Source organism: Salmo salar, chromosome 25, assembly GCF_965601325.2.
Source record: "Salmo salar chromosome 25, fSalSal1, whole genome shotgun sequence".
NCBI classification, from domain to species: Eukaryota; Metazoa; Chordata; class Actinopteri; order Salmoniformes; family Salmonidae; genus Salmo; species Salmo salar.
The window spans coordinates 53080001-53095553 of NC_138315.1; the positions used below are offsets into that span (position 1 = coordinate 53080001).

A 15553-nucleotide genomic window follows, 5' to 3' on the forward strand; every position below is an offset into this window, starting at 1 on the left:
CGTCCGGTTGGAATATTACTGAATCATCAATTTCTAAAGGCCCTAAAGATTGATGCTATACAACGTTTGACATGTTTGAACGAACGTAAATATATATAATTTTTTATACTTTTCGTCTTGACATTTTCCTTGCGCGTCCTACATTTTGAGTAGCTTACTGAGCGCGCAAACAACATGGAGTTATTTGGACATAAATTATGAACTTTATCCAATAAAACAACATTTGTTGTGGACCTGGGATTCCTGGAAGTGCCTTCTGATGAGGATTATTAAAGTGAATATTTCTAATGTTATTTATGCATTTAGATGACTCCAAAATGGCGGCTATCTGTATTTCGTAGTGTATTTTTCTGAGCGCAGTACTCAGATTATTGCAAAGTGTGCTTTCCCAGTAAAGTTATTTTGAAATCTGTCAATGCGGTTGCATTCCGGAGATGTTAATCTATAATTCTTTGAATAACAGTTTAATATTTTAATCAACGTTTATGACGAGTATTTTTGTAAATTGTAGTACTGATTCACTGACAGTTTTGGGGGAAATACATTTTCTGAACGTCACGCGCCAATGTAAAATGCTGTTTTTGGATATAAATATGAACTTGATAGACAATACATGCATTTTTTTGTTCTAACATAATGTCCTAGGAGTGTCATCTGATGAAGATCGTCAAAGGTTAGTGCATAATTTTAGCTGGTTTTCTGCTTTTGGTGACGCTTGTTCTTGCATTGAAAATGGCTGTGTGTAATGTTGTGGCTATGTACTGTCCTAACATAATCTAACTTTATGCTTTTGCCGTAAAGCCTCTTTGAAAATCGGACACCGTGGTTGGATTAAGGAGATGTTCATCTTTCAAATGGCGTAAAATAGTTGATTGTTTGAGAAATTGAAATTAGATTTTTGCTATCTTGTCAAGTAATCCCGTTACCGGGATGAGAACGGGAAGGGGGTCCCATAGAGTTTAAACCAATCCAGACCCTTCAGATTACACTGCTTAAACCAATCCAGACTACACTGCTTAAACCAATCCAGACTACACTGCTTAAACCAATCCAGACTACACTGCTTAAACCAATCCAGACTACACTGCTTAAACCAATCCAGACTACACTGCTTAAACCAATCCAGACTACACTGCTTAAACCAATCCAGACTACACTGCTTAAACCAATCCAGACTACACTGCTTAAACCAATCCAGACCCTTCAGATTACACTGCTTAAACCAATCCAGACCCTTCAGATTACACTGCTTAAACCAATCCAGACCCTCCAGATTACACTGCTTAAACCAATCCAGACCCTCCAGATTACACTGCTTAAACCAATCCAGACCCTCCAGATTACACTGCTTAAACCAATCCAGACCCTTCAGATTACACTGCTTAAACCAATCCAGACTACACTGCTTAAACCAATCCAGACTACACTGCTTAAACCAATCCAGACTACACTGCTTAAACCAATCCAGACTACACTGCTTAAACCAATCCAGACCCTCCAGATTACACTGCTTAAACCAATCCAGACTACACTGCTTAAACCAATCCAGACCCTTCAGATTACACTGCTTAAACCAATCCAGACCCTCCAGATTACACTGCTTAAACCAATCCAGACCCTCCAGACTACACTGCTTAAACCAATCCAGACTACACTGCTTAAACCAATCCAGACTACACTGCTTAAACCAATCCAGACTACACTGCTTAAACCAATCCAGACCCTCCAGATTACACTGCTTAAACCAATCCAGACCCTTCAGACTACACTGCTTAAACCAATCCAGACTACACTGCTTAAACCAATCCAGACTACACTGCTTAAACCAATCCAGACTACACTGCTTAAACCAATCCAGACTACACTGCTTAAACCAATCCAGACTACACTGCTTAAACCAATCCAGACTACACTGCTTAAACCAATCCAGACTACACTGCTTAAACCAATCCAGACTACACTGCTTAAACCAATCCAGACTACACTGCTTAAACCAATCCAGACTACACTGCTTAAACCAATCCAGACTACACTGCTTAAACCAATCCAGACTACACTGCTTAAACCAATCCAGACTACACTGCTTAAACCAATCCAGACTACACTGCTTAAACCAATCCAGACTACACTGCTTAAACCAATCCAGACTACACTGCTTAAACCAATCCAGACTACACTGCTTAAACCAATCCAGACTACACTGCTTAAACCAATCCAGACTACACTGCTTAAACCAATCCAGACTACACTGCTTAAACCAATCCAGACTACACTGCTTAAACCAATCCAGACCCTTCAGATTACACTGCTTAAACCAATCCAGACTACACTGCTTAAACCAATCCAGACCCTTCAGATTACACTGCTTAAACCAATCCAGACTACACTGCTTAAACCAATCCAGACCCTCCAGATTACACTGCTTAAACCAATCCAGACCCTTCAGATTACACTGCTTAAACCAATCCAGACTACACTGCTTAAACCAATCCAGACACTTCAGACTACACTGCTTAAACCAATCCAGACTACACTGCTTAAACCAATCCAGACTACACTGCTTAAACCAATCCAGACTACACTGCTTAAACCAATCCAGACTACACTGCTTAAACCAATCCAGACCCTTCAGATTACACTGCTTAAACCAATCCAGACCCTTCAGATTACACTGCTTAAACCAATCCAGACCCTTCAGATTACACTGCTTAAACCAATCCAGACTACACTGCTTAAACCAATCCAGACTACACTGCTTAAACCAATCCAGACTACACTGCTTAAACCAATCCAGACCCTTCAGATTACACTGCTTAAACCAATCCAGACTACACTGCTTAAACCAATCCAGACCCTTCAGACTACACTGCTTAAACCAATCCAGACTACACTGCTTAAACCAATCCAGACTACACTGCTTAAACCAATCCAGACTACACTGCTTAAACCAATCCAGACCCTTCAGATTACACTGCTTAAACCAATCCAGACCCTTCAGATTACACTGCTTAAACCAATCCAGACTACACTGCTTAAACCAATCCAGACCCTCCAGATTACACTGCTTAAACCAATCCAGACCCTTCAGATTACACTGCTTAAACCAATCCAGACTACACTGCTTAAACCAATCCAGACCCTTCAGACTACACTGCTTAAACCAATCCAGACTACACTGCTTAAACCAATCCAGACTACACTGCTTAAACCAATCCAGACTACACTGCTTAAACCAATCCAGACTACACTGCTTAAACCAATCCAGACCCTTCAGATTACACTGCTTAAACCAATCCAGACTACACTGCTTAAACCAATCCAGACTACACTGCTTAAACCAATCCAGACTACACTGCTTAAACCAATCCAGACCCTTCAGATTACACTGCTTAAACCAATCCAGACTACACTGCTTAAACCAATCCAGACCCTCCAGATTACACTGCTTAAACCAATCCAGACCCTTCAGACTACACTGCTTAAACCAATCCAGACTACACTGCTTAAACCAATCCAGACTACACTGCTTAAACCAATCCAGACTACACTGCTTAAACCAATCCAGACTACACTGCTTAAACCAATCCAGACTACACTGCTTAAACCAATCCAGACCCTTCAGATTTGACGTTGAAGGATTGGGGCCAAGGAGTTTAACGGAACCGGCTGTTGTCTATGTCTGAGGACTCCAGTCCAGTGTTTATTAAGGGGTCCTAACACTACACACCTGGGGTGGAATCATTACCCAAAATGCAACGGAAACCGTTTGCTCCAAACAGAAAATGTTGTGAAACAAAAAAAACGACAGTTTCTATTGGACAAATTCAGGTAGGTCCCCTCCCCGTTTGGTTCCTAGTGAGAAAAAAACTGATTTCACTAATCAATGGTTTTGATGTTGAGTCAAAAAGGTGTCAACATTTAGGTCCCCAGGACTATAAATAAGGGAAACTCTGTCTAGAAGATATGGTGGAAGCCAGCATATAACACACTCTCTACATACCTGCTGGCGGAGCTGCCGGCTGAGCTGCTGGAGGGAAGCACCTCTTCTCTCTGAGGCAGAAGGAAACCCGCCAGGTTCAAAACATCTCTGATCATCTGGCCTTTAATGGCCACGTCCAGAGCGGTGTTGGAGTGGAGACTGACAGAGGACAGGGGAAGGTCAGGAAAACAGTACCGGCACAGTCAGTGAGAGGCACAGGGCCGGGGCTAAAAATAATGCTAGTGATGCCTCCATTACAAGTGTCTAGGGTTGCAAAAATTCCCAATACAACCCCAAGTTTTCTAGAAAACCAGTTGGAGGTTTAATGGAATCAGCAGGAAATAGAATACCTGGTACAGGTATCTTCTGCTCTGTTCTCCAACACCCCCTCAGACAGAGAACACCCCCTCAGACAGAGAACACCCCCTCAGACAGAGAACACCCCCTCAGACAGAGAACACCCCCTCAGACAGAGAACACCCCCTCAGACAGAGAACACCCCCTCAGACAGAGAACACCCCCTCAGACAGAAAACACCCCCTCAGACAGAAAACACCCCCTCAGACAGAGAACACCCCCTCAGACAGAAAACACCCCCTCAGACAGAAAACACCCCCTCAGACAGAAAACACCCCCTCAGACAGAAAACACCCCCTCAGACAGAGAACACCCCCTCAGACAGAAAACACCCATCTTCTGTTCTGTTGCCCCTGGACAGACAGCATGTTGTGGGGTCAAGGGCCCAACGATATGGTAATGAAATGTCTTTAGGATGTAAACCCAGCAGTACCCCAGTTCCCAGATCAATTCCCCCCCCCGTGCCCCTCCCCCCCAGCACCTGGCTTGAGATTTGAACCAAATACCTTTCCGGGTGAAAGGTCCAACTCCTTTAGCCACTAGGCTACCTACCACAGGGAGGGGAATCTTCCTACCAGACAGAACGTCTGGTCTGTAACTGTTTGTTAGAAAATAAAGGAAAGCCGCACACTCTAAGAGCGCAGATGCAAAAATGTAATAAACCATCGTTTCGACAGCGAAGCCGTCTTCATCAGGGTATCATCAAACACTGCGAGATGAGTCGTTTATATAGTGTCAAGAGACACACAGGTGTTTGTAATCATGGCCAAGTATGGCCTAATATCATTGGTTAACTCAAATATAAAAAAAAAAAAATGAACATACTAAGAGACGAACAACCGTTTGTTACCTTGGTGAAATATTGACCTCAAGGACCCAAGGCTTGAGGTTCTCATCCAGCATGATGTCAAAGCCAAACAGCTCGTGACAGCTGTAAGGAGAGCGCAGGTGAAGCTTGACCAGCGTGTTGACGTACGGGTCAGACCTGATACACAGACAGAGAGACACAAAACATTAGAAAGGCTCATATCAATCTATAAAGCGTTATAACTGCACGTAGGGGTCAGACCTGATACAAGGACAGAGACACACAACATTAGAAAGGCTCATATCAATCTATAAAGCGTTATAACTGCACGTAGGGGTCAGACCTGATACACAGACAGAGACACACAACATTAGAAAGGCTCATATCAATCTATAAAGCGTTATAACTGCACGTAGGGGTCAGACCTGATACACAGAGAGACACACACAACATTAGAAAGGCTCATATCAATCTATAAAGCGTTATAACTGCACGTAGGGGTCAGACCTGATACACAGAGAGACACACACAACATTAGAAAGGCTCATATCAATCTATAAAGCGTTATAACTGCACGTAGGGGTCAGACCTGATACACAGAGAGACGCACACAACATTAGAAAGGCTCATATCAATCTATAAAGCGTTATAACTGCACGTAGGGGTCAGACCTGATACACAGAGAGACACACAAAACATTAGAACACATTATAAAGGCTCATACTTGCTTCTAACAATCTATAAAGCGTTATAACTGCACGTACAAGTCCAGACATGATACATAGAGAGAGAGAACATTGTAGAAGACATTATAAAGGCTCATACTTGCTTCTAACAATCTATAAAGCGTTATAACTGCACGTACAAGTCCAGACATGATACATAGAGAGCGAGAGAACATTGTAGAAGACATTATAAAGGCTCATATGCCCTAAAGCAAGCTAAAGCATCACATCTGCATGCTTACCAAGACACGCATATTTAATGACATTACACCTGCATGCTTACCAAGACACGCATAATTAATGACATTACACATGCATGCTTACCAAGACACGCATATTTAATGACATTACACCTGCATGCTTACCAAGACACGCATATTTAATGACATTACACCTGCATGCTTACCAAGACACGCATAATTAATGACATTACACCTGCATGCTTACCAAGACACGCATATTTAATGACATTACACCTGCATGCTTACCAAGACACGCATAATTAATGACATTACACCTGCATGCTTACCAAGACACGCATAATTAATGACATTACACCTGCATGCTTACCAAGACACGCATAATTAATGACATTACACCTGCATGCTTACCAAGACACGCATAATTAATGACATTACACCTGCATGCTTACCAAGACACGCATAATTAATGACATTACACCTGCATGCTTACCAAGACACGCATAATTAATGACATAAATATGCCCATAGGAGAACGACTACCCCCCCCCCCCATCTCATTGAAGCCACTGAAGATCAAAGCCGCCCGCAAGTATTTCAGGTATTGTTTGTAGAAAACAGGATCCCCCATTATAGCGGGGGGGGGTACGAAGAAAAAAATAATTACTGAGAATCAATTCCAGCTTATTGAAAGAGACAGAGCAGCGATTCCCCCCTGCTGCATACCCCCTGCTGCATACCCCCTGCTGCATACCCCCTGCTGCATACCCCCTGCTGCATACCGCCTGCTGCATACCGCCTGCTGCATACCGCCTGCTGCATACCGCCTGCTCCATACCCCCTGCTGCATACCCCCTGCTGCATACCCCCTGCTGCATACCGCCTGCTGCATACCCCCTGCTGCATACCCCCTGCTGCATACCCCCTGCTGCATACCCCCTGCTGCATACCGGAACGGCGCTCGGACAGCGCGAGGTCGAGCTCGGACAGATCGAGATCACTTTTTTGAGAATAATTGTTTTTGGAGGAGTTGACAGGTGTATAAAACCGAGCACACGGCCATGCAATCTCCACAGACAAACACTGGCAGTAGAATGGCCCTTACTGAGGAGCTCAGTGACTTTCAACGTGGCACCGTCATAGGATGCCACCTTTCCAACAAGTCAGTTTGTCACCTTTCTGCCCTGCTAGAGCTGCCCTGGTCAACTGTAAGTGCTGTTGTTGTGAAGTGGAAACGTCTAGGAGCAACAACGGATCAGCCGCGAAGTGGTAGGCCACACAAGCTCACAGAACGGGACCCGCCGAGTGCTGAAGCACGTAAAAATCATCTGTCCTTGGTTGCAACACTCACTACCGAGTTCTTCCCTGTGGCTCAGTTGGTAGAGCATGGTGTGTGCAACGCCAGGGTTGTGGGTTCGATTCCCACGGAGGGCCAGTACAAAAAACATATTTTTAAAAAATGCATGAAATGTATTCACTACTGTAAGTCGCTCTGGATAAGAGCGTCTGCTAAATGACTAAAATGTAAATGTAATGCAAACAACTGTTCGTCGGGAGCTTCATGAAATGGGTTTCCATGGCCGAGCAGCCGCACACAAGCCTAAGATCACTACGCGCAATGCCAAGCATCGGCTGGAGTGGTGTAAAGCTCGCCGCCATTGGACTCTGGAGCAGTGGAAACGCGTTTCACCATCTGGCAGTCCTGACGGACGAATCTGGGTTTGGCGGATTCCAGGAGAACGCTACCTGCCCCAATGCATAGTGCCAACTGTAAAGTTTGGTGGAGGAGGAATAATGGTCAGGGGCTGTTTTTCCATGGTTCAAGCCCCTTTAGTTCCAATGAAGGGAAATCTTAACGCTACAGCAAACAATGACATTATAGACGATTCTGTGCTTCAAACTTTGTGGCAACAGTTTGGGGGAAGGCCCTTTCCTGTTTTATCATGTCAATATCCCCGTGCACAAAGCGAGGTCCATACAGAAATAGTTTGTCGAGATCAATGTGGAAGAACTTGACTGGCCTGCACAGAGCCCTGACCTCAACCCCATCAAACACCTTTGGGATGAATTGGAACGCCGACTGTGATCCAGGGCCTAACCGCCCAACATCAGTGCCCGACCTCACTAATGCTCTTGTGGCTGAATGGAAGCAAGTCCCCTACAGCAATGTTCCAACATCTAGTGGAACGACTTCCCAGAAGAGTGGAGGCTGTTATAGCAGCAATGTTCCAACATCTAGTGGAAAGCCTTCCCAGAAGAGTGGAGGCTGTTATAGCAGCAATGTACCAACATCTAGTGGAAAGCCTTCCCAGAAGAGTGGAGGCTGTTATAGCAGCAATGTTCCAACATCTAGTGGAAAGCCTTCCCAGAAGAGAGGAGGCTGTTATAGCAGCAATGTTCCAACATCTAGTGGAAAGCCTTCCCAGAAGAGTGGAGGCTGTTATAGCAGCAATGTACCAACATCTAGTGGAAAGCCTTCCCAGAAGAGTGGAGGCTGTTATAGCAGCAATGTTCCAACATCTAGTGGAAAGCCTTCCCAGAAGAGTGGAGGCTGTTATAGCAGCAAAGGGGGGACCAACTCCATATTAATGACTTCCCAGAAGAGTGGAGGCTGTTATAGCAGCAAAGGGGGGACCAACTCCATATTAATGCCTTCCCAGAAGAGTGGAGGCTGTTATAGCAGCAAAGGGGGGACCAACTCCATATTAATGACTTCCCAGAAGAGTGGAGGCTGTTATAGCAGCAAAGGGGGGACCAACTCCATATTAATGACTTCCCTGAAGAGTGGAGGCTGTTATAGCAGCAAACGGGGGAACCAACTCCATATTAATGACTTCCCAGAAGAGTGGAGGCTGTTATAGCAGCAAAGGGGGGACCAACTCCATATTAATGACTTCCCAGAAGAGTGGAGGCTGTTATAGCAGCAAAGGGGGGGACCAACTCCATATTAATGACTTCCCAGAAGAGTGGAGGCTGTTATAGCAGCAAAGGGGGGAACCAACTCCATATTAATGCCCATGATTTTGGAATGAGATGTTTGATGAGCGGGTGTCCACATACTTTTGGTCATGTAGTGTAGTCATATTTGTGCGGCTCAAATTTTGTAACAGACTGTATTCGACGGTCCGTTTACTCCGTTTGCGTGATGTGTGTAGCTGCCGTTACACACTGACAGGGGGCAGTACTGAGCTAGCCTCCACCGTCACTTCCTGCAGTGGCTCAAACTGTGCCTGTCCCCATGAGACGCCATCTGTCTTCATTTAGCTCCAATGAGCTATTGAGTCTTCACATAGGAATGAACGATGTCACGTGATCCACGCTTTGTCCTTTCTTTGGTTTGTTTGTTTAACAGTCATTGGGCAACACCTACTTATTCTGGGACATACAGTGCCTCATCAAAAAGACTTACACCATAGATATACTGTTGTATTTAACTCTGACTTACACCATACTGTCGTATTTAACTCTGACTTACACCATAGATATACTGTTGTATTTAACTCTGACTTACACCATACTGTCGTATTTAACTCTGACTTACACCATAGATATACTGTTGTATTTAACTCTGACTTACACCATACTGTCGTATTTAACTCTGACTTACACCATATATATACTGTCGTATTTAACTCTGACTTACACCATACTGTTGTATTTAACTGACTTACACCATAGATATACTGTTGTATTTAACTCTGACTTACACCATAGATATACTGTTGTATTTAACTCTGACTTACACCATGAATGTACTATAATGAGTCAGTATTTAACTCTGACTTACGCAATGATGGTCTTCATGACAATGTCCTTGATCTTCTCCCAGATCAGCGTAGTGTTGACTCCCTTACAACCCAGGTAGTGCCACAGCGCCTTCAGAGCCCTGCCACGTGCACGGAGACAAGCGCACGGAAACACACGCGCGCACGCGCACGCGCACACGCACACACACACACACACACACACACACACACACACACACACACACACACACACACACACACACACACACACACACACACACACACACACACACACACACACACACACACACACACACACACACACACACACACACACACACACACACACACACACACACACACACACACACACACACACACACACACACACACACACACACACACACACGTTAGTCTACTTTCAGAATGAAAACCGTGTCATGTGCTACCGACATGTACCTACACTACCGTTCAAACGTTTGGGATCACTTAGAAATGTCCTTGTTTATGAAAGAGTGTGCAAAGCTGTCATCAAGGCAAAGGGTGGCAATTTCAAGAATCTCTAATATATATATATATATTGTTACTACATGATTCCATATGTGTTATTTCGTAGTGTGTATCTGTTATGTAACAGTTGTAGTCGGAAGTTTACATGACCTTAGTGCTAAATACAGCTGCTAGAATCCTGCTAGAATCCTGACTAGAACCAAAACATTTGATCATATTACTCCAGTGCTAGCCTCCCTACACTGGCTTCCTGTTAAGGCAAGGGCTGATTTCAAGGTTTTACTGCTAACCTACAAAGCATTACATGGGCTTGCTCCTACCTATCTTTCCGATTTGGTCCTGCTGTACATACCTACACGTACGCTACGGTCACAAGACGCAGGCCTCCTAATTGTCCCTAGAATTTCTAAGCGAACAGCTGGAGGCAGGGCTTTCTCTTATAGAGCTCCATTTTTATGGAATGGTCTGCCTACCCATGTGAGAGACGCAGACTCAGTCTCAACCTTTAAGTCTTTACTGAAGACTTATCTCTTCAGTAGGTCCTATGATTAAGTATAGTCTGGCCCAGGAGTGTGAAGGTGAACGGAAAGGCTGGAGCAACGAACCGCCCTTGCTGTCTCTGCCTTGCCGGTTCCCCTCTTTCCACTGGGATTCTCTGCCTCTAACCCTTTTACAGGGGCTGAGTCACTGGCCTACTGGTGTTCTTCCATGCCGTCCATGGGAGGGGTGCGTCACTTGAGTGGGTTGAGTCACTGACGTGGTCTTCCTGTCTGGGTTGGCGCCCCCCCCTTGGGTTGTGCCATGGCGGAGATCGTTGTGGGCTATACTCGGCCTTGTCTTAGGACGGTAAGTTGGTGGTTGGAGACATCCCTCTAGTGGTGTGGGGGCTGTGCTTTGGCAAAGTGGGTGGGGTTATATCCTGCCTGTTTGGCCCTGTCCGGGGTTATCATCGGATGGGGCCACAGTGTCTTCTGATCCCTCCTGTCTCAGCCTCCAGTATTTAAGCTGCAGTAGTTTATGTGTCGGGGGGCTAGGGTCAGTCTGTTACATCTGGAGTATTTCTCTTGTCTTATCCGGTGTCCTGTGTGAATTTAAATATCCTCTCTCTAATTCTCTCTTTCTGTCTTTCTCTCGGAGGACCTGAGCCCTAGGACCATGCCTCAGGACTACCTGGTATGATGACTCCTTGCTGTCCCCAGTCCACCTGGCCGTGCTGCTGCTCCAGTTTCAACTGTTCTGCCTGCGGCTATGGAACCCTGACCTGTTCACCGGACGTGCTTGTTGCACCCTCGACAACTACTATGATTATTATTATTTGACCATGCTGGTCATTTATGAACATTTTAACATTTTGACCATGTTCTGTTATAATATCCACCCTGCACAGCCAGAAGAGGACTGGCCACCCCCTCATAGCCTGGTTCCTCTCTAGGTTTCTTCCTAGGTTTTTGGCCTTTCTAGGGAGTTTTTCCTAGCCACCGTGCTTCTACACCTGCATTGCTTGCTGTTTTGGGGGGTTTTAGGCTGGGTTTCTGTACAGCACTTTGAGATATCAGCTGATGTACGAAGGGCTATTTAAAAATACATTTGATTTGATAAATTTGATTTAGGTTGGAGTCATTAAAACTCGTTTTTCAACCACTCCACAAATTTCTTGTTAACAAACTATAGTTTTAGCAAGTTGGTTAGGACATCTACTTTGTGCACGACACAAGTAATTTTTCCAACGATTGTTTACAGACAGATTATTTCACTTATAATTCACTGTATCACAATTCCAGCGGGTCAGAAGTTTACATCCACTAAGTTGACTGTGCCTTTAAACTGCTTGGAAAAATTCCAGAAAATGATGTCATGGCTTTAGAAGCTTCTGATAGGCTAATTGACATCATTTGAGTCAATTGGAGGTGTACCTGTGGATGTATTTCAAGGCCTACCTTCAAACTCAATGCCTATTTGCTTGACATCATGGGAAAATCAAAAGAAATCAGCCAAGACCTCAGAAATAAAATTGTAGACCTCCACAAGTCTGGTTCATCCTTGGGAGCAATTTCCAAACACCTGAAGGTACCACGTTCATCTGTACAAACAATAGTACGCAAGTATAAACACCATGGGACCACGCAGCCGTCATACCGCTCAGGAAGGAGACGTGTTCTGTTTCCTAGAGATGAACGTACTTTGGTGCGAAAAGTGCAAATCAATCCCAGAACAACAGCAAAGGACCTTGTGAAGATGCTGGAGGAAACAGGTACAAAAGTATCTATATCCACAGTAAAACGAGTCCTATATCGACATAACCTGAAAGGCCGCTCAGCAAGGAAGAAGCCACTGTTCCAAAACCGACATAAAAAAGCCAGACTACGGTTTGCAACTGCACATGGGGACAAAGATCGTACTTTTTGGAGAAATGTCCTCTGGTCTGATGAAACAAAAATAGAACTGTTTGGCCATAATGACCATCGTTATGTTTGGAGGAAAAAGGGGGAGTCTTGCAAGCCGAAGAACACCATCCCAACCGTGAAGCATGGGGGTGGCAGCATCATGTTGTGGGGGTGCTTTGCTGCAGGAGGGACTGGTGCACTTCACAAAATAGATGGCATCATGAGGCAGGAAAATTACGTGGATATATTGAAGCAGCATCTCAAGACATTAGTCAGGAAGTTAAAGCTTGGTCGCAAATGGGTCTTCCAAATGGACAATGACCCCAAGCATACTTCCAAAGTTGTGGCAAAATGGCTTAAGGACAACAAAGTTAAGGTATTCGAGAGTCCATCACAAAGCCCTGACCTCATTCCTATAGAAAATGTGTGGGCAGAACTGAAAAAGTGTGTGCGAGCAAGGAGGCCCACAAACCTGACTCAGTTACACCAGCTCTGTCAGGAGGAATGGGCCAAAATTCATCCAACTTATTGTGGGAAGCTTGTGGAAGGCTACCCGAAACATTTGACCCAAGTTAAACAATTTAAAGGCAATGCTACCAAATACTAATTGAGTGTACGTAAACTTCTGACCCACTGGGAATGTGATGAAAGAAATAAAAGCTGAAATAAATCATTCGCTCTACTATTATTCTGACATTTCACATTCTTAAAATAAAGTGGGGATCCTAACTGACCTAAGACAGCATTTTTACTAGGATTAAATGTCAGGAATTGTGAAAAACTGAGTTGAAATGAATTTGGCTAAGGTGTATGTAAACTTCCGACTTCAACTGTATGTATGTAATGTTATGCATGCATGCATGTAAGTAATGTTATATGTATGTATGTATGTATGTAATGTTATGTATGTACGCAGGCATGAATGTAAGTCGCTTTGGACAAAAGAGTCAGCCAAATGGTTTATATTTAAGCAATAAGGCACAAAGGGGGTGTGATATATCACCAATATACCACGGCTAAGGGCTGTTCTTATGCTTGACGCATCGCGGAGAGCCTGGATACAGCCCTTAGCCGTTGTATACTGCCCATATACCACAAACCCCCCGAGGTGCCTTATTGCTGTTACAAACTGAGATTGAGACTGGTTTAAATATATAAACTGTTCTCCCAACGTAATTAGAGCATGTAAAAATAAAAATAAAACGTTTTGTCATACCCGTGGTATAAGGTTTGATATACCACGGCTGTCAGCCAATCAGCATTCAGGGCTGGAAACCACCCAGTTTGTAATATCCAATAAAGCATCGTTACCACTTGTGTCCCTGGCAGGCCTTGTCACTGTCATTGCTCTGGTAGTCGGTGTTCTTCCTGTTTACGCTGTAGTTGGTCAGGTGCATGAACTTGTTGCCAAGGCTTTTCATAGAAGACGAATATCTACAGAGGAGAACAAATACAGTGACCAATGGTTACACTGGAAACGCCCGTCCCAGCGACCAATCGTTACACCGCCCGTCCCAGTGACCAATCGTTACACCGGAAACGCCCGTCCCAGTGACCAATCGTTACACCGGAAACGCCCGTCCCAGTGACCAATCGTTACACCGGAAACGCCCGTCCCAGTGACCAATCGTTACACCGGAAACGCCCGTCCCAGTGACCAATCGTTACACCGGAAACGCCCGTCCCAGTGACCAATCGTTACACTGGAAACGCCCGTCCCAGTGACCAATCGTTACACTGGAAACGCCCGTCCCAGTGACCAATCGTTACACTGAAAACACCCGTCCCAGTGACCAATCGTTACACTGGAACAGCCGTCCCAGCGACCAATCGTTACACTGAAACCGCCCGTCCCAGTGACCAATGGAACATGTTGATAGAGATGAGCCATTATAAAAAGCTCATACACGCTACATAACATATCTATAACATGCTATGAAGCCTTATACCTGCAGGCTTTATGGAAAATCTTTCAAAAATAAAACGGAGATAAATAACTGAAAACGGGGTGACTGAACGAAAACAGGGGGGTAAAAAAAAGACTTACTTGCAGCTGGCGAAGCGGACAAGTCCGTCTTGGAAGATGTAAACACGTAGCGGATCGTAAGAGGTCACGTAGACGTAGATACGCAGGTCAAACTTATTCCCGCTGATGAGATAGGGCTTGTGGAGATACCTGAGAGAGATAACAACAACAAACAACAACGTTTATACTCAAGAGACAATCCTGAAACAACGGTATACCGTCACATCATAAATCACATTTTCTGTTTACTGGTCAAATCACACGGACTAGACTACCTGGTCCCCAGGTCTGCTTCGCTCCGTCCTGCCAACTCCTTTTAGGTCACGAGATGGCAAGACGGCACAAACGGATCTGGGACCAGGATGAAAAAAAAAAAATCACATTCACGCCACTAGAAGTATCATTCTCAGGGTGCTGACGTACTTCTGAACCAGGAGTGGTCTCTTGCATGGCATCTGACTCCACTTGTGAATAACCTGGATTCCAATACCCCGAGCAGACGCAGGCTAAAGGAGAGGAGAGACAGATGGAAGGATTATTTTACCCCGAGCAGACGCAGGCTAAAAGGAGAGGAGAGACAGATGGAAGGATTATTTTACCCCGGGCAGACGCAGGCTAAAGGAGAGGAGAGACAGATGGAAGGATTATTTTACCCCGAGGCAGACGCAGGCTAAAGGAGAGGAGAGACAGATGGAAGGATTATTTTACCCCGGGCAGACGCAGGCTAAAGGAGAGGAGAGACAGATGGAAGGATTATTTTACCCCGGGCAGACGCAGGCTAAAGGAGAGGAGAGACAGATGGAAGGATTATTTTACCC

General features: G+C 44.8%; 1 protein-coding gene across 5 annotated transcripts in view; it reads right to left on the reverse strand.

The window, feature by feature from the left end:
- The window catches only part of ttll4 (tubulin tyrosine ligase-like family, member 4), a 44896-nt gene that overhangs the window by 8041 nt on the left and 21302 nt on the right, over positions 1 to 15553 (reverse strand). For all 5 annotated transcript variants that reach the window (XM_082969218.1, XM_082969215.1, XM_082969217.1 and 2 more), the window contains 6 exons: positions 15159 to 15241; positions 14757 to 14885; positions 14021 to 14143; positions 9857 to 9955; positions 5187 to 5321; positions 4001 to 4138 (listed from right to left, as the gene is read on the reverse strand). In XM_082969218.1, the coding sequence (XP_082825344.1) occupies positions 4001 to 4138; positions 5187 to 5321; positions 9857 to 9955; positions 14021 to 14143; positions 14757 to 14885; positions 15159 to 15241 (707 nt within the window). The remainder of the gene's footprint in view (positions 1 to 4000; positions 4139 to 5186; positions 5322 to 9856; positions 9956 to 14020; positions 14144 to 14756; positions 14886 to 15158; positions 15242 to 15553) is intronic.